Consider the following 27,788-nt stretch of genomic DNA (forward strand, 5'->3'; position numbering starts at 1 on the left):
TGTGAAATCCATAGATTAGGGCCTAATAACTTTTAAATAAAGTTCCTTATATGAACTGTAACTCAGCGAAATCTTAGAAATTGTTGCATTTATCTTTTCGTTCAGTGTGTATATATATATATATATATCCATACATTGCAGCCCTGAATATGCAATAAAAATAATATAATGTAGCTCCAGTAATATGGGTCATATTTGAACAGCCAGGGCAGGGGTCTCCAACCATTTCTTTCCAAAAGGCTACTTCATATAAAACAAGGATAAAATCACCAAAGTTGATGAATTGAAACAAAGAAAAGCAGAGCATACATAATTGTGTTTTGGTTCTTAAAAATCACACCTTTTGAATAGGTGCCTTTTTTATTTCAAACACCAGTAGTGCAACTCATGTTTTCTAACTGCACTGAACCAACACAGTGGCTCACCGGAGCAAAGCAAAACTTGGGGTCAAAACCATTCATCTTGAGGCGACGGGGAGAGGTGGTGAAAAATGCAATCTGTTCATTCAAATCTAAAATGGGTGGGTTTTAATACAAACTAGCTTAACATTGCTAATCATTGAAAATGACAAGTTAAACAATGATTCATGATCATTTTCTGGTTTAAAAAAAGTGGGGGTGCAAAAACAAGTTTGTACCCCTATTCTGAAAGTGGGGGTACAGCTGTTCCGTTTGCTCCATTGCTCAGGCGCCTATGTCTGGAGGTTCATAGAAGGAAATATGTAGAAGGGTCAGGAGGAATGTCAACACCTAATGTTGCACTGAACATGTTTTTATTGCAATAAACTGACAGAATAGCAAAGTGCCTTTTGAATGATAGCAGTGGTTACTATTCAATAGAATATATATCAGAATAAAAATCAACAAAAACATGTCATATACACGAAAAACACAATAAGCGTCTAAAAAAAAGCTATGGCCTTCCTTTTCATTTCAGTGCACTATCATAGACTTGAAAAAATAACAAAAATACATCACTGGAAAAAAGCAGCACTGGCTGAACTGAACACTTCACCACAGTTATTTTCCAGCTAAATCTGGAGCCACAGTCACTGCATGCAGCCCTCGGAACGCAGCTACAACACTGTCGGAGCGTCTGGAGAGCATTTAGGATTTTGTCTAAGGATGTTGATTACTACAAAAACACTGTTCAGAGTACAACACAGCTCCAATTACGCACTGTGGCACTGTGACAACACACACCAAAGCCGCACCCTCCACTTCCTGGTTTAGATTCAGAGATCCTGCACGCTGCTCAGGGATTTGCTGATTTCCTTATCACTGAATTGTGGCAAAACCAATGAAAAATTGTTGAAGTTTAAAATGAGGGTCCACCTCTGGTCAGATGTTGGACCAGATCTTATCTTAGTGTCTTGGGTTTTTGACAGGGTTGAGCACAGTTGGCTTGAGCTGCTATTTCAACTGTAGCTTTTCCACCAATGCAGGTGATGAGGCCTTCCGCTCTCTCAGGATTTGAATGGCAGATGGAAAAGAATAGAAACAACCAAAAAGTTGTTCTCCCTCCCCCATAAATCTGCTGTTCAAAGTGACTTCCTATTCTGTAGATCCGTCTGACACTTGGCACAGGAAGTGAAGGGCTTGGCATCGCTCGGTCACACAAACACGACGCTAAAAAGTTTGAAGGTTACAAAACACCAAAACGCTTCCTGCAATATTGTCATGCAATATACATTTCGACACGATTGAGAAGAGAATGACGAGAGCTTTCAGCAGTCTGGCAGTGAAAGGGTTATTTTACGGAACAGGAATGTCACATTTCCTCTCCCGGCCGTTCCATACTATGGGAATGTGACTGATTCCCAACCCTTCTGCCAAGTGTACTGTAGGTAAGGGGGAAACATCCACAGTCCACGAGAGGCCGGCTTCGGTCCAGTCATCTATGGCAGTCTAATGCATTTCTATGAAGCTCACACATCCTAACTAGGTGTCACGGTACATTTCAATAAATAAACAAGACGAGCAAAAGCTTAAAGTGGATCATTTTGTGACTCTCGCTGTTAATCTACTGTACATCCTATAGTGAAGCTGCTAGGTTTCCAATACAGGTATAGAGCATTTAGTTAGTGTTTCCACACTGGCCAAAACATAAATCTTCAATGTGATGCCACAAATGAATCTAGCATTTCTATATCTACGACATTTCAGTGCCTGTGACTATGGACGCACAGTGTTATCATGACTTTGTATCTGTGTGGTGTGGTTGCCTGGCAACACAAGTAGAAGAGCAGTACTTGGAGAATTCTAAAAAGACATGTACATGAACTATGCAAAACAGTATAAAATAACAAAAATATATAAATGAAGGTACAAAAAAATCCAAATCAAATCAGACATGATATTAATTCCCATGGTGTGTTGGTAATCTGTTTTTGGGGATGCTTTTGTTTTCTCTACACGTTGTCCAAAGAGCTGGTTGTGTGTGTGTGCGTGTGTGTGTTTTAATATGCATGTTCTTAACCTCTACACACATCTCTAGTGATGATATGTCTTGTGGCTCAGCTCCCCTCTACAGGAATTTCTAAGAGCTGCACAGCTTGTACCCATTAATTCATGTCTATTAAAGACAGCATGTGGTAGTAATAGCAGACAGCGTATGAAATGGCAGAGAATTTCATTTCAGTCAATAAATCCCACTGTGTCAATACATTTATGCAGAAACTACTCAACGGGTTTAACATAAGCGTAAAAATCGCCCTTTCTGCCTACAAGGCCTATAATCCCCCAGCATGGGGTCGGCAGCCATATTTACAGAGTGCCTCGGAACCAATCGGCTTTGCTCGCCCCTTTAAACTTCAAACATTTGTTGCAGAGGACAGCCTGGAATAAGTTCTTGGCACTGAAATATCCCTCATGTCAAAAATATGTTCATTTATCCTCATTCCTTCTCTCTTTCCCTCGTTCTCACTCTGTTTGGAGAGGAGGAGAAGAGGTGTGCATTCACACCGATGCCTAGTGTGTGGCAATGTACAATGGGCTCGCTAGGTCTGTCTCTGTCTGCCAAGGCAAACACACTGAGGAGACAGGTGGGTGAACACACACACACTTTCACATTGTCACGCACACATCTCTTCTAATTGTCTTTGTGTGTTTCTGTGGGAGTATAGTCCACAGCGCTGGAGTCAGTTCGAAAAGGGCCCTCGCTATGGTAACCAAGGTATAAGGCCAGGCAGGGACTGATCTGAGTTCAGTGCTAAGTCAAACGAGCACAGAGAGAGATTCCTTATCATCCTCACTACGTCCTCAGTTCAGTACAGAACAGTATGCCCATATAGGGTCCTTGACTAGTCATTTTCTTGTTCCCAGATTGTATCATTCTAGCAGACATCTTTTGAAAAACAGAATAAAAAAGAAAGAAAAATAACTATAGCTATGTTTTTCACTGGACGAAGAGAAGATGAGAGCGAGAGGTACATATACTCACACTTCCAAACACACACACGGCTGCACACTTGGCGCAAACACACTTTTCCACAGACACACACACACGACAGGGCTGCTGCAGAGTATCTCACAGACAGGCAGCCAGCACAGCCGGGGCAACCACGGGGGGGCGGGGTTATACATGGACGAACAGATTGACTGACAGCTTGGACACAGCAGTGGTTGGTCAGGTGGAGGTCCGAAGTAGACCCTCCCTGGCGTGGTATTGGTTGGATCCTCGATGAGTACGGGGTGGAGGAGGGTTATGAGTTGCTTCCTTACTCCACTGAGCCAGGGTGCAGGCTGAGGGCGGGTGGGTCCAGGCAGGTGGGCGAGTAGCTGAGGTGGGGTTCTTTGATCCAGAGTAAGGGGGCGCCGTTCTTGCCCTCCTGGGACTTGCTGTGGCTACGGCTCTTATAGCGCACCAGGAGCACGGCGATGAGGAGGATGCCGAAGATGGGGAACGGGTAGAAGAAGATAAAGTAAAAGAGAGAGTCATTGGAGCACACCACCGACTGCAGTGTGGAGACTGTGGGGAAGGAGAGATAAGATAGAGAGAGAAGGGAAAGAAGATAATTAAATGAGACTGCGATATGGATGAAAAAATGACATCAATGGAAAGAATTACATTATGGTGTAGTTTGATGTTTCTTTGGCATGCTACTTATAGCAGTCTATAGTCATAGCTGTGAGTGTGTCAGTACTAACTCAAAGACCAGAATCATCAGCACGAGCCAATGATCTCATATGCCATCTGTAGAATGATACAAATGGGAGGAGTTGGTTGGAAAAAAACGCAGTGGAGCCAAAAGGTTTTTGTAGCCCCAGGCCATTGTTATTCACCATGTGGTACCATCTGTTTTATTTTAAAAAGCACTATTAAAAATAAACATTATATTGATTGATTTACCCTGCTGGATCACGGTGACGATGGTGACACCGGAGTTGTTGGTCGCCAGGCGATACCAGGCGTTGCGGGGGTTGAGCAGCCACTCCTCCACGTGACAGTAGTAGCGCCCCGTGTCAGCGGGCCGTGCTCCCTGGATGGTGAGGCTGTAGAGGTCAGAGGTTGTCCTCTCAAACTGCAGACGTGAGTTAGGCCCCGCCTCCTCAGTGGGGCTACAGTTCCCGTTCCCGAACACGGCATCGTGTCCAATGGAGAACACACACAACTGGTCTTCCTCTTCCTCCTCCTCGGGGCGCTCCACGTACCAGGACACGGAGAAGCGGGAGTCTCGGGAGGACTGGGAAGGGATGCTGCAGCCCAACCGGATGGAACCAGACTGGGAAACAGTGATGTTAGATTCCGACTCCTCCACCTGCAACCGCACCTCTATCAGAGAGAGTGAAGAAGAGGGAGCGAGGGAGAGAGAGGGGAGGGAAATAGAAAGAGGGAGATTGGGAGAGAGAGGGGAGGGAGGAAAGAAAGGGTGAAGGAAGAGAGAGGGGGGAATAAAAGAACATTCCAATTGAAGCTCATTTCTGGGGCAGAATAATTGTCATGCCTTGAAACAGAAAACTTCAGACTGGCAGATGTGCTTCAAATCAGTTTATACTTCAGAACCTCAACACACACAATCATAAACTCATTTGATAGCAAAACATCTCTCATTGTCAGTTTTATGTGCCCAACTACCCTTAAATGCCAAAACCCCAAATCCTAAAAATAAATGTCTAACAGGGTAACTAGCCCTACCAGCTGTCCATGGCCTTTCCAGTCTGCTGTTCTGCTCCAGGCCTCCCTCCCTCTTAGAGGCTACTAGCCCAGGGGGAGAGTGTCTGTGTGGGATGGCTACACTCCTACAGGGCCTTCACACTGACCCAGTTAGAACAAGTAAAAAGAACTGAACTTAAAAAGACTCTGCTAGATCAGGCTGTCTGTAATGTTTCTTCTTGTTAAAAAGGAGAGCGCAGAGGAAAAGAAGACAGACAAGGAGAGAACTGGCATCTCTGAACTATTTCTGTTTGACTTCCTGGGTGACTGCATTCTTTAGCACCTTAATGAGACCCTCCCAACAGCCACCTGGGAAATCAGGCCTGTAAATTTGCAGCCCATCATTATATATTTATATAGCTATACATGTATAACTATATGGAATGAGCACTCCCTGATATGGTGTTTGATAATAACCAAATCCCCTGGTGAGCCTTGGAATCCTGAAGGAAACAGAGGTGAGACTCAAACAAAGTGAGTCACTGATATGCATACACACACAATCATGAATACACACAAGGGCGTGCACTTGAAGGAAATAGATGTGTTTCTGCAATGTGTGGGGAAGTGTCCACTTTCCTGCTAAAATAACATACGAGTGCTTTTGCTCCCTGACCAGCTCCAGGCCTTCAGTCTGATCTTCATGTTGCAGTTGGGCAGATGTCACAGACACCCGCACATTTCACCCTGCATTTACAATGCCCTACTCACAGGACCCCTGGCACAACAGATTGCTTTCAGAGATGTTAGGGGGGGGTGTAGCCATGTTTGTCTATCAACAGTCACCTTCCTTTGGTGGTCAGAGAGAGGAGGCATAGGGGGGTGAGAAGGGTAATAGCAGGGTAGCTGGGTGGAGGGGGGGGGGGGGGGGGGCGATATGGCCTAAAAATCATATCTCCATTTTTTTCTTCTCTAAATCAGCTTAGTTGTACAACTAAAGGTAAAATACACTGCATTTCAAACAGTCAGCAATAATGTAATGAATTTAGGGCGTGTGAAATAAATCTAATCCTTCCACAACCATAAGACCCACTAATAATGTACTTGTATTTGATCAAAATATACTGAACAAAAATATAAAAAGCAACATTCAACAATTTCAAAGATTTTACTTCGTTACAGTTCATATAAGGAAATCAGTCTATTTAAATAAATTCATTAGGTCCTTATCTATGGATTTCACATGACTAGGAATACAGATATAGATCTGTTGGTCACAGATACCTTACCAAAAAAAAAGAAGGTAGGGAAGTGGATCAGACAACCAGTCAGTATCTGGTGTGACCACCATTTACCTCATGCAGCACGACACATCTCCTTCACATAGTTGATCAGGCTGTTGATTGTGGCCTGTGGAATGCTGTCCTACTTCTCTTCAATGGCTGTGTGAAGTTGCTGGATATTGGTGGGAACTGGAACACGCTGTCTTACACGTCCATCCAGAGCATCTCAAACATGCTCAATGGGTGACATGTCTGAGTATGCAGGCCATGGAAGAAGTGGGACATATTTTGTTTTTATTTAACCTTTATTTAACTAGCCATATCGGTTAAAGAACAAATTCTTATTTTACAATGACGGCCTAACCCGGCCAAACCCTCCCCTTATCTGGCCGACGCTGGGCCAATTGTGCGGCGCCCTATGGAACTCCCGATCACGTCCGGGATCGAGCCAGGGTCTGTAGTGACGCCTCTAGCACTGAGATACAGTGCCTTAGACCGCTGCACCACTCGGGAGCTGAAACATGAGTTGACGGAGGCGGATGAAAGGCATGACTATGGGCCCCAGGATCTCGTCACGGTATCTCTGTGCATTCAAACTGACATCAATAAAATGCAATTGTGTTCGTTGTCGGTAGCTTATACCTTCCCATACCATTACCTCACTGCCTCCATTGGGCACTCTGTTCACAACATTGACCTCAGCAAACCGCTCGCCCACACGGCACCATACACGTGGTCTGCGATTGTGAGGCCGGTTGACCGTACTGCCAAATTCTCTAAAACGACATTGGAGGCGGCTTTATGGTAGAGAAATGCACATTACATTTTGACAACAGCTTTGGTGGACATTCCTGCAGTCAGCATGCCAATTGCATGCTCCCTCAACTTGAGTCATCTGTGGACATCAGTGACAAAACTGTATTTTAGAGTGGCCTTTTATTGTCCCCAGCACACGGTGCACCTGTGTAATAATCATGCTGTTTAATCAGCTTCTTGATGTGCTACACCTGTCAGGTGGATGGATTATCTTGGCAAAGGAGAAATGCTCACTAACAGGGATGTAAACAAATCTGTGCACAAAACTTTTGAGAAATAAGCTTTTTGTGCGCATGGAACATTTCTGGGATATTTTATTTCAGCTCGTGAAACATGGGATCAACACCTTACATGTTGCGTTTATATTTTTTTCAGTGTAGTTTTAACCTGCTTTTTTGCAATCACTGATCTGGCTTTTAAATATGTTCATTCAAATGGATAATAAAAAATAATTATAACCAGAACCATGTATAATGTACATTCACTAATAATGACTATCTTCTTGTTGCAGGCATTATAAAACATTAACACAGGTCTCATAAACAATCTCTCAAGCACAAGCCCACATGCTAGTGAGTAGCCAGCTAATCTTTCTATTGTTATGAACACACCCTTCTGTCCGCCTCCGATTGCCAGCCGGTCCACTTTGTTCAGGTGTTGAAATCAAGCCTACCTTATTTTTCAGAATGAGAATGAATTGTCAATTTATTATCTAATTGTGTGTTATGCTTATTGCGCATTTATAAAACACAGACTAGACAGCTGGTAGAACAGTCTTTGGATAAATGCTGCTAGCGGTACGTGGTACCCCAATGTGGCTGCGCGGCAAACTGGGCTTTCATTCTCCAGAATGAATGTCCATTGATACTCCTGTTTTAGTAGTGTCTGCTCTGTGAGTCATTTGAGGAGTTCAGACTCTCCGTTTACACACACACCCCAAGATCACTTCTTCCTCTCTGACAAGCGGTTTGGTCCAACACGAACAGTCATATGGACACTGAAACAGAGACATTATTTTACTGTAATAGAAAAGTTAACCTTTCTAATGAGGAAGTGGCAAAGCGAGAGGTTTCGCCAAAATCGGTCCAAATTAAGGCCAATACGTTTCTGCCTTCATGCATTTGGGACACCTCCCATTGTTATAGTGGAGATATGAGCATCTTGTCATTATATGCAGATCTCTGGTGTAAATGGGAAGGTGCACACAGCACAGAAGGAGTGAAGGAGACGAGACCAAAAAGACAACAAGCAGACATAAACGCCCATAAAAACGGAAAACATGTTGACTCTTGCAGTACAGACATTTGGAATATTATGCAAAAACATACATTCAAATGAATCAGATCTATCGCCCAGCCCTAGGAGGGGGGCTAGGAAGTCTGTAGTACATGGTAGGGTTGGGGCCATTGGGTTTGAGGGGAGTAAAGGTAGCAGCTCGGTGTGTAGGGTGGCATGGGGCTGAGGTGAGGTTGTGTGTAGTTGGTGTCGGCACAAAATTTACTTATTATGGGCAGGTGGTTTATGCCCCTCAGCTCTGCCAGGCTCTGCCCATTTGGCACCAGGGCAACACCCACCACGTCCACCTGAGCTCTGCCTGGGGCAGGTGGATGGTGATGAGGTCATCAAAGCGAGACGGCCTTTAGGGCAGGGGGAGAGGGCACAACTGGTCACTGCCAGAAGATAAATGAACCACATGGGTCGAGAACAGCAACTGCTAACCACTACAGAGACAGACACTGGGCTCTTGCTGTTTCTCTTAGGAAGATTTATGTGTGTAAAGGCTGAGTGAGGAGTCCCGTGCCAGTTTGTACCAGTATCCCTCCTCTCTGTTTTCACTTGGTTGTCATACCAGGACCTGTGTGAAGCTCGAGGAGTCACGTGCCAGTCTGTACCAGGCTTCATCCCATTCAGCTCTATATCCCTCCCATCATCCCTTCCCTTGTTCCCTCCTTTCTGTCCTCACCTGGTTGTCTGACTAGGACCTGTGTGAATCCTGAGGAGTCCCGTGCCAGTCTGTACCAGGCTCCGTCTGGGTCTGTGAGCCACTCCTCCACCAGGCAGTAGTACGTCCCAGAGTCGCTGCTCTCTGCCCTGTTCAGTGTCAGCGCGTAGAGCCGTGGCGACAGCCTCTCAGCCTGCACTCGTCGCCTCAACCTCTCCTCGTCCGCATACGCGCCATATTCAAACGCGCCCGAGCGCTCAATCCTCAGCAGTAGTTCATCGGCCTCAGCACCTGCCGCACGGCGCACATACCAGAGCACGGCATGCTGGGAGTCTTGGCTGGTCTGGGACGCCACGGAGCAGTTGACACGCACGCGACTATCTTCCAGGTAGACCAGGGACTGGTTGGTCTTCTGCACCCGCAGCTTACTCACTGTGGAGGGAGAGAGACAGGGGGTAGTGAGAGAGGGTAAGAAGGTAGTGGGGGGAGGAAGAGGAGAGAGAGGGGAAGAGATGGAGGGTAGGAAGGTAGTGGGGGGAGGAAGAGGAGAGAGAGAGGGGAAGAGAGGGAGGGAAGGAAGGTAGTGGGGGGAGGAAGAGGAGAGAGAGGAAACCGTTATTTCAGTGTTTATAGAAACAAGTGAATGGTGGTGACAGGTACACAATGTAATTTCTGTTTGTGACAGACTTGTTGAGGCGGTCTTCATTTCCTGCTGAAAAAGAGAGGATATTAGTGTGTAGGTGGAGGAGAGGCAGGGAGAGATGGAAGGGAAGGCTGTCAGTGTATGACAGAGAGGGATGAAAAGAGAGGCCTTGGGGCCTCCCGAGTGGCACAGCGGTCTAAGGCACTGCGGGCTGACTTCGGTCATCAGTTGAACGGTGTTTCCTCCGAGACATTGGTGCGGCTGGCTTCCGGGTTAAGCGGGGGGGGTGTTAAGAAGCGTGGCTTGGTGGGTCATGTTTCAGAGGGCTCATGACTCGAACTTCGCCTCCCGAGCCCGTTGGGGAGTTGCAGCGATGAGACAAGAACGCAATTGAATATCACGAAATTGGGGAGAAAAGGGGTGTAAATTACAACAAAACCCCAAAAAGATAGGCCTTGAATAAGTTGGGTGGGTGAGAGGAAAATATTTAGGAGGGAAAGATGAAGGGAAGAGGGGTACGCACGACTCAGTTTAAAAGCGAGCGAGGCAAAGAAGAGAGGGGGGAGATTAAGGAATCTGAGCTGTGGGAGAGAAAAAGAAAAAGATGGAGAAATGAGAAACGGAAGCATAAGAGGCCTGTGGGAGTTAGAGGGAGGAAGGGAGGGAGATATGGAGGGAGGCAGTGCTAGAATATGATGTCAGGGAGGTCGTGTTAGGATGGGGCTCAGGGCGCTGTGACTGAAATGGTTAAAGGGACATCAAGTGTGAGATTGGATTAGCTACAGGTACATCAAGTGTGACCGACCGGCGCCTCAGTTGGAGGCTTAAAGGAGAGAAAACACAGCGTGTGTACACACAAACACACACACCCCTTAACTGATCAACTAAAACATTAACTAGGTCACACATGAAAAGGTACATTATCATCAATGTAAAAGAGAACAGATTTAATTCACCATTCTCATTTGAACACTAGGGCATGAAATAGGACACACACATACACACACACACGCCTGTGCTGAGCTTTGATAGGAATGACTGCCTGGAGTCACAACCATCTGCCTAGAGAATTTCACCCGTACTCACAGATTGGTGAATGTGCTTGGATGGTCAGAGCGTGTGTGTGTGTGTGTGTGTGTGTTAGAGAGCTAGCATTTGGCCGTGCTCTAAGATGCATTTTCACAGCCCTCTTTCCTCTCCACAATGGCCTCTTGAGTGAGTTCCGAAATTAGTCATCTTCGGCTGGCTACACACTGGAGAGAGACCCGCTCTGAACGCTCCCAACCCCAACAACCACTCCAGCCGGAATTACAGACGAACCCTCCAGAATCCTGGCAATCATTCTCCAGGAGAGAATTACCTCGGAATCACCTGGAGTGGAACCGTGCTGGATTGGATTGGCACAGGACAAAGCGCCCCGCTGTTTTTCCCCATTTGAAGTTAGAATCCACTTGGAAAACAGAGGAGAGTGGGGGGGTTATAAGCCTGTTTCCTTGGACCAGTGTTTACAAAAAGGCCTGTTCAACTTCAAAGCCTGACCAAATACCAGCCATTCAAGGCCATTATGGTGCATTATAATCCATTATAAAAGGCATTAAGTCATTATGAGCGCTGAAACAGGTCCATTGGCTTCAGAATCATAGGTAGCAGTACACAGTGGTGCTCAATACAAGACCAGTGAAAACCTTTTCACACTGCAGAGAGAGTGGGAGAGAGACTCCGCACCAGGACCCCAAACACAAACTTGCGCACGTTTCAACGGCATTTAAAGCGCGTTTGTCTTCAACAGGAACTGAGGCAAAAAACAGGGCTGTGGGGATGAGGATGTAGAGTACATGGACTGGGAATAGGACGTGCATACTGTACACTGAGTGTACAAAACATTAGGAATATTGTGTTGCACCCCTCCCTTTTGCCCTCAGAACAGCCTCAATTCGTCGGGGCATGGGCTCTACAATGTGACGAAAGCGTTCCACAGGGAAGCTGGCCCATGTTGACTCCAATGCTTCCCATAGTTGTGTCAAGTTGGCTGGATGTCCTTTGGTTGGTGGACCATTCTTGAAACACATGGGAAACTGTTGCGCAAACCCAGCAGCATTGCAGTTCTTGACACACTCAAACCAGTGCGCCTGGCACCTACCACCATACCCCTTTCAAAGGCACTGAAAACGTGTCTTGCCCATTCACCCTCAATGGCATACATACACAATCCATGTCTCAAGGCGTAAAAATCATTTTTTAACCTGTATCTTCCTCTTCATCTACACTGGTTGAAGTGGATTTAACAAATGACATCAAATAATTATAGCTTTTACCTGGTCAGTCAATGTCAAGGAGCCGGTGTTCCTAATGTTTTGTACACTCAGTGTATGTGCAGGGATCGCCCGCATTTTCTGTGTGTATGTATGCGTGTGTGTTGATGCTTTGGGAAAAGAGCATATATATGTAGAGACTTGTTCAATCACACATATGTTACAAGGCCATACATCATGCATAGTTATTGGCAGTTCCATTTACTGCTGGATTCTGTGTGTGTGTGTTTTAGCGAGTCTGTCAATGTCTATGTTAATTGTGTTAGCATGTTCTGCATGAGTGTGTTTCTTTAATGAGTCTCATAGGTGCCAACCCAAAGTAAGACAAATACATAATTGGAAACACTTGTCATCTATGTTCTGCATTAGCTGGTGTGTCACTCAAACCCAGGCCCTATGCCTGTGTGTGTGATGTAATGTGGATTCAAATAAAGTATTTAAAGTGTGGGTGTGTGATGTAATATGTTAATTAAAATAAAGTATTTAAAGTGTGTGTGTGATGTAATATGTTGATTCAAATAAAGTATTTAAAGTGTGTGTGTGTGTGTGTGTGTGTGTGTGTGTGTGTGTGTGTGTGTGTGTGCAACAGGCTCAGATTTGTTCTACTCTCGGTCAGCTCAGTGTAATCTCTCACCAGTACAAGAGATGGTGAGTACTGCTGAGATCCTGTGTATGATTTTTATCCCTCCATACTCTGGTCAGCAAAAGGGGCCTATTCTGGGAATTGGGAGCTAATCAAATACTAGATGAGAAGATGATCATTTTTATAAGTTAACCTTGAAGTAAACGCTACTGACGGTGTGGCTAGAATACCCTTAGACAGTCCTGCTGGGTCTCCTAGTGAGGGAACAGACCAAATTAAACACTGCCAAAGAGCCCTGCACTGCCATAGCCAGGCATGATTAAATGACAAGTTAATTAACATTCAGCCCCTCACTCTCCTAAAACAGAGTGAGTGTATTCTCTTTGTTGGAAAATTAAACAAGATTCTGTGTGTGTGGCGGTTGGAGTTTGTTAGCAGTGTGCAGAGCACGTGGCATTGATAGGAGCACACACTTTTACGCTCTCTAAGAAGCTAATCGAAACCACCCCCTTTCTCCTCCTTCCCTGAGTGTGTCCAATTTATCGTCAGAAGGTGTTAATGGCAGAGTGTGCTGCCTAGCCCAGATAAAGCCCCTTATTTATCAGTGGTGTAAAGCACACAATGGCCACAAACACAGCCCCATTCACATCCAGAACGGAGGCAGGGATACACACTTTATGCCCAACACATGCACATGTTCCATCTTCTCTCTCCTCATAGCTATATGCCACAACTCTGTCCTCATAGCTATATGCCACAACTCTGTCCTCATAGCTATATGCCACAACTCTGTCCTCATAGCTATATGCCACAACTCTGTCCTCATAGCTATATGCCACAACTCTGTCCTCATAGCTATATGCCACAACTCTGTCCTCATAGCTATATGCCACAACTCTGTCCTCATAGCTATATGCCACAACTCTGTGAAGCGGTTCTTTATTTGCACAAAACTGAAATCACGGGGCGGCAGGGTAGCCTAGCGATTAGAGCATTGGGCTAGTAACCGGAAGGTTGCAAGTTCAAATCCCCGAGCTGACAAGGTACAAATCTGTCATTCTGCCCCTGAACAGGCAGTTAACCCACTGTTCCTAGGCCGTCATTGAAAATAAGAATTTGTTCTTAACTGACTTGCCTGGTTAAATAAAAGGTAAAATAAAAATTTGCCGAGTCAAGTGCGGGAACAGATGAAGACATATTTTGGGAAGTATTTTACGGTCCAGGAGGTGGGAAGGAAAGTGTTCTGTAGTATCTTTCCAACCTCTTACCATCCCTCTCTACCAGTCTAATCAGAACACCGCCCATCGGTCTGAACTCAATGAAATGCTATCAACTACAGACCACAGACCGTTGCAAAACAGCCCAACCATAGGGATGTACAGTATTCAATAGTATGTAGAACAAAGAAACCTTCTAGAATTCATCCAGACAGCCAGTCTCATCACCTGCCAGGACATGAATATTCAGCAGGCTCACCTACATGCTCATGTATATTCATGAGGCTCCAATGAAAAACTCAGACAGGAAGGTGTTGTGGGTCTCTAGTTCATATTTTGGTGCTTTATGATCATTAATCTGAAAGGCTTGACACCAGGGACATTGGATGCATCCCAAATGGCACCAAATTACCTACATGGTGCACTACTTTTCACCAGAATCCCATGTGCCCTGGTCAAAATACTGCACTATTATATAGGGAATTGAGTGCTATTTGGGCCAGAGACAATGTGATTAGACCCCACTCAGCCTAATGGCCCGCTATTGTCTCTCCATCTACACAGGCCTTTTGGTGAAATATGTTTCAGTATTTCAGGCATAAAAGTCCTCAGAGGTGTCATTGAGGCAGTGGGGAAGAAATAAGTCAGAGAGAAAGAGAGAGAGGACATGGGGGATTAGAGGATGAATGGAGAAGGTAGATGAATTAAATAAAGAGAGAGCAGATCAGGTTGAAGAGACAGGAGGAGCAGCAAAGAGATGAGGCAAGAGGGATCATGGGAGATGTGGGGAGGCTAAAAGAAAAGAGAGAGTTCTCCTGGGAGGATTTAGGACCAGAGGGGGGTCTCTTGGGTTTCAACTCAGGGAGGCTTAACGTCTTAAACCCGGCCTGCTCCGCCCTTAGCATTAGCCTAGCCACAGGCTGAGCCCAGAACGGATGTACAACACCAAGGGCTCAGACACACTCTGATCCCCGAGGACGGCTCAATCCAGCTGGGTCGCTCCCCCGGCCCGGAGCCCTGCCTCTGGGGAGAGGTCGGAGCGGGTTCCCTTTGGGGAGGGATGGGCCTCTACTCTCGCTGAGGAGCCGCTGTTCCTCTCTTCTTCTGCTATAATGGGGAGCCTAATTTCTATGCTAATGATGCCGATGTATCTCTGATCCTTTTGTGTCAAAAGGAGATTACCCCCCCATCTCACACTCCCGCCGCAATGTCATTAAGATTGAGGTAATTATGGGGATCTGCACACGCCCAATGGCAGCCTCACACACCCAGCCTCCTTTCTCCTCTGTCTCCTGCTCGCTGTCTCAGAGACTGATCACTGGACTCTGCCTGGCCTAACTGGAAAGGGGGAGGCGAGGGAGGAAGAAAGGGAGAGAGGGAAAGGGAAGGCGAGCAGAGAGGGAGAGAGGCAAGGGGGGTCAGGGCAGGGGAACTCTAGGTACTGATGAATGACCCCCCAGAAGCAGGCAGGGAAATGGGATTGAATAAAGCGGTGTGTGTGTGGGTCTGTGCAATGTGTGTGTGTGTGGGTCTGTGCGATGTGTGTGTGGGTTCATGTGATGTGTGTGTGTGTGTGTGGGTTCGTGCGATGTGTGTGTGTGGGTCCGTGCGATGTGTGTGTGTGGGTCCGTGCGATGTGTGTGTGGGTTCATGTGATGTGTGTGGGGGTATGTGCGTGTGTGGGTGGATCCGTGCGCGCGTGTGTGTGGGTCTGTGCATAGGTCTGTGCGTGTGTGGGTCCATGTGTGTGTGTGGGTCCATGTGTGTGTGTGGGTGGGTCCATGTGTGTGTGAGGGGAAAGTGAGTCTCTGCCAGTAAACATAAAACACTTTATGTCCATTAAACCAGTGCTGGAATGTGGTCATAGATATTGTTGAGGGAAGCCAGTGCTGACTGCTGGCTGCAGAACAGTTTCTGGCCTGGAGATGAATGAGACAGAGAGAGAGAGGACACAATAGACTGCGTGTAGTGTAGTGTATTAGGGGGGGAAGTATGTGTGTTTTTAGAGATTGTGCGTGTGTCCTTGTATGTCCCGAGCAGTAGGTGTGTGTGGTGGGCTGTCTGTGCAGTCTGTGAGGAAGACAGAGAGATGAGCTGACCTTGAGTGTCTGAATCAGACATGATTCATTAAAAGCCTTTTATGAAATTATTTTCTCACACAATGGCTCTTAATTTTATCACCTACTGTGTATGTGAATGTGTGTGTGTGGGGGGAATAGGAAGGGGGGCTTGGAGTGCAGATATCCAATCCGACAGTAGAAGACACACCAGTGCTTGGGGGGTTAGATCAAAACTCTACTGTACACAGCACAGCTCAAACATGATAAGACGTCATATCCCAGTCACAACAATAACAGCCCCTTCAGCCATGTCACACCACCACTGTAAAAACACCACAGCAACATCTGGAGAGGACGAATAGGAAGACAAGATGGGTGCAGGAGAGAGAGGGAGAGCGAGAGACAGAGACAGAAAGCAAGAGCGAGAGAGAAGAGAAAGACGGAGGTAGAGAAGACAAGATAGGAAGGCTATGTCAGGGTGGTTGTGAAACTCTTGAGCCCCGTGGCGTCTGACTGGAGAATTGGGGGGACGACTCCTCCCTAATGAAGACGGACAGTTGCAATCCATCCACAGATAAGCGGGAACCTCCAGTCACCACGGTGATGGTAACGCTATCAATAACAAGGTTGGAGGAGGAGGAGAAGGGCTGTGCTGGGTGACATGAAGAGAGCGTGGGCACAGAGAGAGCTGTTACTGCCATTAACACTCAAGACTCTTCACTAGCACTCGGCACCAAGACACCACCAGGAGGGGTGGGCGGATAGTGAAGGGGTGGGGAAAGGAGGGCGGAGAGAGAGAGACAGCGGGGAGAGAAAGGAGAGAGAGAGACAGAAAGAGGGGGGAAGAGAGGAGAGAGAGAAAGAAAGAGGGGAGAGAAAGGAGAGAGAGAGAGACAGAAAGAGGGGAGAGAGAGAGACAGAAAGAGGGGAGAGAAAGGAGAGAGAGAGAGACAGACAGAGGGGAGAGAGAGAGACAGAAAGAGGGGAGAGAGAGAGACAGAAAGAGAGGAGCGAGAGAAAGGGGAGGAGAGTAGAAGATAGTAAAGTGTCCCCTGCTATTTCTGACACAGGTATGATGGACATGTCATCATATGTATACTGTATCAGCTACAAAGACCAGCTCTTCAACCCATACTGTATGTCTGCTTCCCAAATGGAACCATATTCCCTACAGAGTGCCCTACTTTTGACTATAGTTTGAGCAGGGCTCTGGTCAAAAGCAGTGCGCTATATAGGGATATAGGGTGCCATTTTTGAGCCTATGTGGGCTAGTTCCAGTAATAATCAGCATACTGTTCTTGTAGTCTAGCGGTCAAGAGTGTTGGGCCAGTAACCAGTCGCTGGTTCGAATCCCAGAGCCGAGTAGGTGAAACATTTGTCTAAGTGTCCTTGAGCAAGGCACTTAACCCTAATTGCTCCTGTAGGTTGCTCTGGATAAGTGTCTGCTAAATGACGGAAATGTCTAAATGTACAGCATGTAGGCTAGAGTGTAGGTGTGGACCCCCCCAGATCTCTCTCTACAGGAAGTAGGACACCATCATCTCCCTTTTGATTCCAGCCTACAACCAGGGAACGTTAATATCACATTCCTCAAACTATGTGGACGCACACACACACGAGAGAATGTATTAAATTCCCCAAACCATCATTAATCTGAGCTCCGGCTTCATTACGGAGAATCAGCATAATGGTGTGTGTGGTACGGGAGAGTTATGAAGAGCTGGTATTAGATTGTGTAGAGATGAGACTGAAGCTTCCCTGGTGATGTGCAGGACTGAACATGTGTCTGCTCTTATTATGTTTTACAGAGAGACAAAGAAAAAACGCAATCAGGAGGAATATAGTATTCCTCCTTCCATTTGTGTGCTGTGAGCCGTGTGTCAGACTATATAGAAGCATGTTCCAATATAAAATAATTACACTCATGCACAGGGACAGAATCCAGTTTGTGTGTGTGTCTGGTAGCCTCTAATCTAGGGGTTAATTTCAGTCGATGTGTTCAAGGCATCTTAGTTTCCATAGAGAGGACATAGGAGAACAGACGCTCTTCCTCCTTCTGCAGCAGAAAAGCTCTTTATGTTCCTGGAGAAGAAGACCAGAACAAACCTACCAGAGGGGCTGGTGCTCTGTAGGGCTTTAGGGAGCTGGTGCTCTGTAGGGCTGTAGGGAACTGGGGCTGGGGCTCTGTAGGGCTGTAGGGAACTGGGGCTGGTGCTGGGGCTCTGTAGTGCTGTCAGTGAGCTGGGGCTCTGTAGGGCTGTAGGTGAGCTGGGGCTGGTGCTCTGTAGGGCTGTAGGTGAGCTGGGGCTCTGTAGGTGAGCTGGTGCTCTGTAGGTGAGCTGGTGCTCTGTAGGGCTGTAGGTGAGCTGGGGCTCTGTAGGGCTGTAGGTGAGCTGGGGCTCTGTAGGGCTGTAGGTGAGCTGGGGCTCTGTAGGGCTGTAGGTGAGCTGGGGCTCTGTAGGGCTGTAGGTGAGCTGGGGCTCTGTAGGGCTGTAGGTGAGCTGGGGCTCTGTAGGGCTGTAGGTGAGCTGGGGCTCTGTAGGGCTGTAGGTGAGCTGGGGTTTGTAGGGCTGTAGGTGAGCTGGGGTTTTGTAGGGCTGTAGCGAGCTGGGGCTCTATAGGGCTGTAGGGAGCTGGGGCTCTATAGGGCTGTAGGGAGCTGGGGCCCTGTAGGGCTGTAGGGAGCTGGGGCCCTGTAGGGCTGTAGGGAGCTGGGGCCCTGTAGGGCTGTAGGGAGCTGGGGCCCTGTAGGGCTGTAGGGAGCTGGGGCCCTGTAGGGCTGTAGGGAGCTGGGGCCCTGTAGGGAGCTGGGGCTATGCTGGGTCTGGTGCAGGGGTTATGCTGAGCCTGGGGCTATGCTGGGTCTGGTGATAGGGCTATGCTGGTGCTATGCTGGGGCTTCGTCTGATGCTGGGAATTTGCTGGGGCTGGTGCTATGCTGGGCCAAGGCTAGCGCTAGAGCCAAGGCCTCACACGTTTCATCTCTCTAGTCCTTTCTAGCACTTCACACTTCATCCTCAGCCCAGCAGAGGCCCAGTGCAGTCAGAGGCACTGTCCCATCACAGGGAGGGAGCTGCAAACTGCATGTATGCAGAGTATGCATATGAGTAGCATTATGCAGTCACTAGGCTTGGGCGATATACCATTTCTACTGGGTATTTCCAAATACCAACCGTATAATTTGCAATACTATAAAAAAAAAGAAGAAGTATATCTATAAGAAATCTAAGGTGTGTCAAATAAATTATCTCCAGTTATGCATTTGGTTTACTAACTGGCTAGATGTCAAGCTTCTTGGTTACAGCAGAGACATTCAATCCCCTCCTGGATCAAGATCTGTTGCCTAAAATGGTTTGTGCATCCGTCCAATAGCGCCCCTTGTGTGCACATTCGGTAATACCACATAACACCCTATGGCACAGAAACGGTATGAAATCTGAATACCGCCTAACCATAGCAGTCAGCCTCGCTCGCACGCACGCACGCGCACACATGTGAGGAAGCTCATACATATTGAGCAGGCTGGTGGGTCAGTGTGCAGGCACCTCTGGAAGCATGATTTAAAGTCTCTCAATAATGTATTTGGTCAGATGCTATGTGATGCTCCAGCTCTGCTCACACCTCATTACCCCCGCTCTCCTGTTCCGCTCGTTTCTGCTTCTTTGAGAGAGAGAGTGGAAACGGCAAATGTCAGCCTCTCATTTAGCGAAGAGTGGTTAACATTTAAGAAAACAGCTAGGGGAAAGCAGAAGAGACGGCCTACATTCTGACAGATGAATCACGGCTCTAAATGGAGCCATGTGACGCGTGTGTGTGTGTGTGTGTGTCAGGGCTAGTTGGGGACGAAAACAGGATTTGACTAAAACAACAGAAAGTATGGAGGAGCCAATGGGGGAGCTGGATTAGTCCACCTCACAGCCAATCAAATACTCCTGTGAGCCCAAGCCTATACATGGACTATACATGGAATATAGCCACCATAATTGATTACTTCGCCATGGTAACTCATGCCAATGTAACCGATCACATTGTCACAGTAACTGATAGCTTTTCCAAGGTAACTGATCACGTCGTCATGGAGACAGTGCGGCGCCAGAAGAGAGTGAAAGAGAGCTCCATTGATTTTCTAAATGTGTGTGCGCGTGTCATTGGTCCTCTTCACTAGGGGTAAAGACAGTAAAGTGCACATCAGGGAAACTAAACAAGCGTGCAGGATGATAAATCGATTGCCAAATGGCTCCTGAAGGGTCTGGTGAGACTGTGTTCAGCTTGAGTGGCTAAGGTCAGAACACTGTCTGTCCCTGAGCTGCTTCAGAGCACAGACCTGTGTGTGTGTGTGTACATGGTTTGAGGTTGCTATGTGTGTGAGAGAGGGAGTGGGACAGAGAGAGAAACCCTGTACCGTTGACTATATTCTAATGGCTGGCTGTCTTATTGATCAGCAGAGTCACTGAGCTCATCTCCCTGCTGAGTTGTAATCAGCCTCACCTTGACACATCAGTCACACACACACAGCCAGTCTCAGTGATAGTAAAGTGGTATAACCCCACACAGCCAGTCTCAGTGACAGTAAAGTGGTATAACCCCACACAGCCAGTCTCAGTGACAGTAAAGTGGTATAACTCCACACAGCCAGTCTCAGTGACAGTAAAGTGGTATAACCCCACACAGCCAGTCTCAGTGACAGTAAAGTGGTATAACCCCACACAGCCAGTCTCAGTGACAGTAAAGTGGTATAACCCCACACAGCCAGTCTCAGTGACAGTAAAGTGGTATAACCCCACACAGCCAGTCTCAGTGACAGTAAAGTGGTATAACCCCACACAGCCAGTCTCAGTGACAGTAAAGTGGTATAACCCCACACAGCCAGTCTCAGTGACAGTAAAGTGGTATAACCCCACACAGCCAGTCTCAGTGACAGTAAAGTGGTATAACCCCACACAGCCAGTCTCAGTGACAGTAAAGTGGTATAACCCTACACAGCCAGTCTCAGTGACAGTAAAATGGTATAACCCCACACAGCCAGTCTCAGTGACAGTAAAGTGGTATAACCCCACACAGCCAGTCTCAGTGATAGTAAAGTGGTATAACCCCACACAGCCAGTCTCAGTGACAGTAAAGTGGTATAACTCCACACAGCCAGTCTCAGTGATAGTAAAGTGGTATAACCCCACACAGCCAGTCTCAGTGACAGTAAAGTGGTATAACCCCACACAGCCAGTCTCAGTGACAGTAAAGTGGTATAACTCCACACAGCCAGTCTCAGTGACAGTAAAGTGGTATAACCCCACACAGCCAGTCTCAGTGACAGTAAAGTGGTATAACTCCACACAGCCAGTCTCAGTGATAGTAAAGTGGTATAACCCCACACAGCCAGTCTCAGTGACAGTAAAGTGGTATAACCCCAGGTTGATCCTCCTACTTAAGGCCTCACAGGCAGGATAAAAGAAGCACCACAGGTGTAGGGCTTGCCTCCAGTGCTTTCCTAAAGCCATTCCCATTAAGCAGGAACTTCCTGTGTGTGTGGACCAGAAGTCCCCACAAGAATAGTAAACAAACAAAAATTTGGCCAACTGGGGACATTTTGTTGAATGCTATTTCTAGAGGGTTTAGGGTTAAGGTTAGAATTAGTGTTAGAATTAGGTTTAGGAGCTAGGGTTAATTTTAGGGTTAGGGTTCGGTTTTTGCGTTAAGGTTAGGGTAAGAGTATGTGTTAGGGTAAATAGGAGTTTTAATGGGACTGAATTGTGTGTGCCCACAAGGTTAGCTGTATAAGACTCAGTATGTGTGCGTGTGTGTGTGTGTGTGTGTGTGTAGATGGTGAAGGAAAACAAAGAGCAACACAGGGCACACCCACACACTTTAATGAGGTAGTGCACATTGCACAAACAGAAACACTCCTCAGCTCAGCTCAAGGCCAGAGTGACAGTAATGTCATTCAGTCTCCTCACAGAGAGACTACATAAACAACCTGGGAACCCAGGAACACAAGCACTGACATTAACCTCCACTACACACAAACTCTGCCTCAACGTCATCAGTGGGTTGTTCAGTGTGTGTGTGTGTAACAGCCACCCCTGCGACAAGATCACCAGGTCATGGATTAGCCTAACCAGCCATCTCCAGACCTACGGCCAGCCAGCCAGATCCACACCACAACCCTGACCCCTGGAGGGAAATCATAGTCGACAATGAGGGATCCCAAAGGAACGGTATACAGTGTGTGTGGGTGTGAGCGAATAAAAGCCTATTATTGCAGCACCGCGTGATGCCATGGGGTGTAGTTAGACAATTGTTGATGAGGGAAAGAGTTCAAGGACCTCTTTCTATTCCTCCTTCCCCCCCTCTTTCTCAGTCCCTCTCTCTTTTTTCCACCTATTATTTTCCTCTCTGATCACTACCTCTAGTGGGGACATTACACTGCTCCATTAGGAGGTTCCGCCCTGCCCAGTGCTACACACGCCCAGAAACACGCATGCAAGCACGCTCTCTCACACACACACACAATTAGTCCGTCAAAAGAGAGCGAGAGCAATTACAGCAGAGAGCGAGCGCAATTAGAGCAGAGAGAGAGATCGAGAGCAATTACAGCAGAGAAAGACTAACACCTATAGGTCCGTGGCACCACAGACCTAATGGGCAGAACACACAATGCTAATACAGGACTCACTCCTCAGACTGTACAGGACTCTCACAGAACAAAGGATGACAGGGAGGAGAAAACCTGTGCAGCATATGTTCGCCTATAAACATTCCCTGACCTCAGGCCTACCGCAGTCATTCTGTGTGGGTCTCTTTTTTGTGTGTTAATTAATGTCCAGAAGTGTGGTTGGTTGGCCACATGGCTCAAGGCGTGTGTGTGTCTCCCACCTGGCTGTAACACGCTGATCCCCAGCAGGTTGGACGTCCTGTTGGCCACTTTGCTCCAGGTGTTGTCGTAGTTCCTCCTCCAGAGGAGGGCAGAGCACTGATATGTCCCCGCCTCCCTACGCCCAGCACGCGTCACAGACAACCTGAAGTTGGTGTTGGCATGGGAACGGTCCACGGTGGTGCGGGTGCCCTGGCCCAGCAGCTGCTCGCCCCACTGCAGCGTGCCCTCACGGGTAAACGTCACCAGGTCTCGGAACTCGCCCACTGTGCCACCCTCACCACCCTCGCTGGCAGAACCCGAGCTGGAGGGCATGAAGCGCCAGGTGACGGAGGCGGGCACACGAGGGTTATGGCGGGGCTTGACCAGGCACTGGAGATCAAACGAGTCGCCAAAGGTCACGCTAGGCGTCCGTGACGACGCCGACACCACGAAGGAGGATTCTGGGGAGACAGGAAATGATGTGTTACTGTTGGATAGTAAGGCTAAATTCCAAACCAACCCATAGCTCCTATTCCCTAAATTGGATTACTAGTTCCTATTCCCTAATTCCTATACCCTAGTTTCTATTCCATAACTCATATTTCCTAGCTGCTATTTCCTATCTGCTATTCCTTAGGCACTTGATGAAGTACAGTGGGGCAAAAAAGTATTTAGTCAGCCACCAATTGTGCAAGTTCTCCCACTTAAAAGGATGAGAGAGGCCTGTAATGTTCATCACAGGTACATTTCAACTATGACAGACAAAATTAGAAAAGAAAATCCAGAAAATCACATTGTAGGATTTTTTATGAATTTATTTGCAAATTATGGTAGAAAATAAGTATTTGGTCAATAACAAAAGTTTCTCAATACTTTGTTATATACCCTTTGTTGGCAATGACAGAGGTCAAACGTTTTCTGTAAGTCTTCACAAGGTTTTCACACACTGTTGCTGGTATTTTGGCCCATTCCTCTAGAGCAGTGATGTTTTGGGGCTGTTGCTGGGTAACACAGACTTTCAACTCCCTCCAAAGATTTTCTATGGGGTTGAGATCTGGAGACTAGCTAGGCCACTCCAGGACCTTGAAATGCTTCTTACGAAGCCAGTCCTTCGTTGCCCGGGCGGTGTGTTTGGGATCATTGTCATACTGAAAGACCCAGCCACGTTTCATCTTCAATGCCCTTGCTGATGGAAGGAGGTTTTCACTCAAAATCTCACGATACATGGCCCCATTCATTCTTTCCTTTACACGGATCAGTCGTCCTGGTCCCTTTGCAGAAAAACAGCCCCAAAGCATGATGTTTCCACCCCCATGCTTCACAGTAGGTACGGTGTTCTTTGGATGCAACTCAGCATTCTTTGTCCTCCAAACACGATGAGTTGAGTTTTTACCAAAAAGTTATATTTTGGTTTGATCTGACCATATGACATTCTCCCAATCTTCTTCTGGATGATCCAAATGCTCTCTAGCAAACTTCAGACGGGCCTGGACATGTACTGGCTTAAGCAGAGGGACATGTCTGGCACTGCAGGATTTGAGTCCCTGGCGGCGTAGTGTGTTACTGATGGTAGGCTTTGTGACTTTGGTCCCAGCTTTCTGCAGGTCATTCACTAGGTCCCCCCGTGTGGTTCTGGGATTTTTGCTCGCCGTTTTTGTGATCATTTTGACCCCACGGGGTGAGATCTTGCGTGGAGCCCCAGATCGAGGGAGATTATCAGTGGTCTTCTATGTCTTCCAATTCCTAATAATTGCTCCCACAGTTGATTTCTTCAAACCAAGCTGCTTACCTATTGCAGATTCAGTCTTCCTAGCCTGGTGCAGGTCTACAATTTTGTTTCTGGTGTCCTTTGACAGCTCTTTGGTCTTGGCCATAGTGGAGTTTGGAGTGTGACTGTTTGAGGTTGTGGACAGGTGTCTTTTATACTGATAACAAGTTCAAACAGGTGCCATTAATACAGGTAACGAGTGGAGGACAGAGGAGCCTCTTAAAGAAGAAGTTACAGGTCTGTGAGAGCCAGAAATCTTGCTTGTTTGTAGGTGACCAAATACTTATTTTCCACCATAATTTGCAAATATATTCATAAAAAAATCCTACAACGTGATTTTCTGGATTTTTTTCCCTCATTTTGTCTGTCATATTTGAAGTGTACCTATGATGAAAATTACAGGCCTCATCTTTTTTAAGTGGGAGAACTTGCACAATTAGTGTCTGACTAAATACTTTTTTGCCCCACTGTATGTGAAAGGATTGGAGAGGTAAGCAGTGTGGCAGGTCAGGCAGCATGACAGAGGCCATGGTGGTGACATACTGAAGGGAGCAACCCTCTGCTTCAATACACAGACAAAGGGGAAGGGAAGGAGTAGGGATTGCAAGACCTAGTGGCATTCAGTGAGAGTTTAATAAATTGCCTTCCATCAGCAAGTTAGCTGTTAGAATCCATTCACTGTCCTCTGAAACACAAGCATATGGAGAGGTTGTATACTGTATCTATAGATTATATAACCTATAAGGCTTAGTGTCACGATACCAGAATATTGACTTCGATACTGATACCAGGTTTAGTATCATGATACTCAATACCATGGCGAATAAAGAAGGCGTATTAGCCAAAGTCACAGAATGGCACTTGATCCAGACAGAAGCAGCAACTACTCTTCCTGGGGTCCAGCTAAATTAAGGCAGTTTATACAATTTTAAAACATTACAATACATTCACAGATTTCACAACACACTGTGTGCCCCAACTCCACCACTACCACATATACACAGTACTAAATCCATGTATAAACTACATTTTTGACAATTCCTGACATTTAATCCTAGTAAATATTCCCCGTCTTAGGTCAGTTAGGATCACCACTTTATTTTAAGAATGTGACATGTCAGAATAATGGTAGAGAGTGATTTATTTCAGCTTTTCTTTCTTTCATCACATTCCCAACACTCAATTAGTATTTGGCAGCATTGCCTTTAAAATGGTTTAACTTGGGTCAAACGTTTCAGGTAGCCTTCCACAAGCTTCCCATTCCTCCTGACAGAGTTGGTGTAACGAAGTCAGGTTTGTTTGGGGTCATTGTCCATTTGGAAGACCCATTTGCGACCGAGCTTTAACTTCCTGACTGATGTCTTGAGATGTTGCTTAAATTTCCTCATGATGCCATCTATTTTGTGAAGTGCACCAGTCCCTCCTGCAGAAATACACCCCCACAACATGATGCTGCCACCCCCGTGCTTCACGGTTGGGATGGTGTTCTTCTTTTTCCAAAAAGTACAATCTTTGTCCCTGTGTGCAGTTGCAAACCGTAGTCTGGCTTTTTTATTGTGGTTTTGGAGCAGTGGTGTTTATACTTGCGTAGTATTGTTTGTACAGACGAATGTGGTACCTTCAGGCATTTGGAAATTGCTCCCAAGGATGAACCAGACTTGTGGAGGTGTGCAATTTTTTTTATGAGGTCTTGGTTGATTTCTTTAGATTTTCCCATGATGTCAAGCAAAGAGGCACTGAGTTTGAAGTTCGGCCTTGAAATACATCCACAGGTACACCTCCAATTGACTCAAATGATGTCAATTAGCCTATCAGAAGCTTCTAAAGCCATGACATCATTTTCTGGAATTTTCCAAGATGTTTAAAGGCACAGTCAACTTAGTGCATGTAAACTTCTGACCCACTGGAATTGTGATACAGTGAATTATAAGTGAAATAATCTGTCTGAACAATTGTTTGAAAAATTGCATCAGTTACTTGCTTGCATCAGTTACTTGATGTGGAATAGAGTTCCATGTAGTCATGGCTCTATGTAGTACTGTGTGCCTCCCATAGTCTGTTCTGGATTTGGGGACTATGAAGAGACCTCTTGTGGCATGTCTTGTGGGGTATGCATGGGTGTCTGAGCTGTGTGCCAGTAGTTTAGACAGACAGCTTGGTGCATTCAACTTGTCAATACCTCTCATAAATAAAAGTAGTGATGAAGTCAATCTCTCCTCCACTTTCAGCCAGGAGAGATTGACATGCATATTATTAATATTAGCTCTCTGTGTATATCCAAGGGCCAGCCGTGCTGCCCCGTTCTGAGTCAATTGCAATTTTCCTAAGTCCTTTTTTGTGGCACCTGATCACACGACTGAACAGTTATCAAGGTGCGACAAAACTAGGGCCTGTAGGACCTGCCTTGTTAAGGCGGCAGAGAATCGCTTTATTATAGACAGACTTCTCCCCATCTTAGCTACTACTGCATCAATATGTTTTGACCATGACAGTTTACAATCTAGTTACTCCAAGCTGTTTAGTCGAGGTTTAGGGTTTACTGAGTGTTTTGTTCCAAATACAATGCTTTTAGTTTTAGAAATATTTAGGGCTAACTTATTCCTTGCCACCCACTCTGAAATTAACTGCAGCTCTTTGTTGATTCTTTGTTGCCGTCATTTCAGTGTCTGTAGTAGCTGACGTGTATAGTGTTGAGTCATCCGCATACATAGAAACTCTGGCTTTACTTAGTCAGTGGCATGTCGTTAGTAAAAATTGAAAAAGCAAGGGGCCTAAACAGCTACCCTGGGGAATTCCTGATTCTAACTGGATTATATTTGATAGGCTTCCATTAAAGAACACCCTCCGTGTTCTGTTAGACAAGTAACTCTTTATCCATATTATAGCAGGGGGTGTGAAGCCATAACTCATTGTTTTTTCCAGCAGCAGACTATGATCGATAATGTCAAAAGCTGCACCGAAGTCTAACAAGACAGCCCCCACAATCATGTTATCATCAATTTCTCTCAGCCAATCATCAGTCATTTGTGTAAATGCTTTGCTTGTTGAGTGTCCTTCCCTATAAGCATGCTGAAATTCTGTTGTCAATTTGTTTTACTGTAAAATAGCATTGTATCTGGTCAAACACATTTTTTCCCAGATGTTTACTAAGGGGTTGGTAACAGGCTGATTGGTCGGCTATTTGAGCCAGTAAACGGGGCTTTACTATTCTTGTGTAGCA

At 46.4% G+C, this 27,788-nt stretch overlaps 1 protein-coding gene across 2 annotated transcripts in view; it reads right to left on the reverse strand.

Moving 5' to 3' along the window:
• Positions 1 to 755: 755 nt before the first annotated feature.
• The window catches only part of LOC139380692 (immunoglobulin superfamily member 3-like), a 105,860-nt gene continuing 78,827 nt past the window's right edge, over positions 756 to 27,788 (reverse strand). For both annotated transcript variants that reach the window (XM_071123627.1, XM_071123626.1), the window contains exons 6-9: positions 22,821 to 23,261; positions 9,157 to 9,567; positions 4,351 to 4,773; positions 756 to 3,969 (exon numbers count right to left, since the gene is read on the reverse strand). In XM_071123627.1, coding sequence (XP_070979728.1) covers positions 3,719 to 3,969; positions 4,351 to 4,773; positions 9,157 to 9,567; positions 22,821 to 23,261 — 1,526 coding nt within the window. In that variant the 3' untranslated portion in view covers positions 756 to 3,718. The remainder of the gene's footprint in view (positions 3,970 to 4,350; positions 4,774 to 9,156; positions 9,568 to 22,820; positions 23,262 to 27,788) is intronic.

This window comes from Oncorhynchus clarkii, chromosome 22, assembly GCF_045791955.1.
Source record: "Oncorhynchus clarkii lewisi isolate Uvic-CL-2024 chromosome 22, UVic_Ocla_1.0, whole genome shotgun sequence".
Lineage (NCBI taxonomy): Eukaryota > Metazoa > Chordata > Actinopteri > Salmoniformes > Salmonidae > Oncorhynchus > Oncorhynchus clarkii.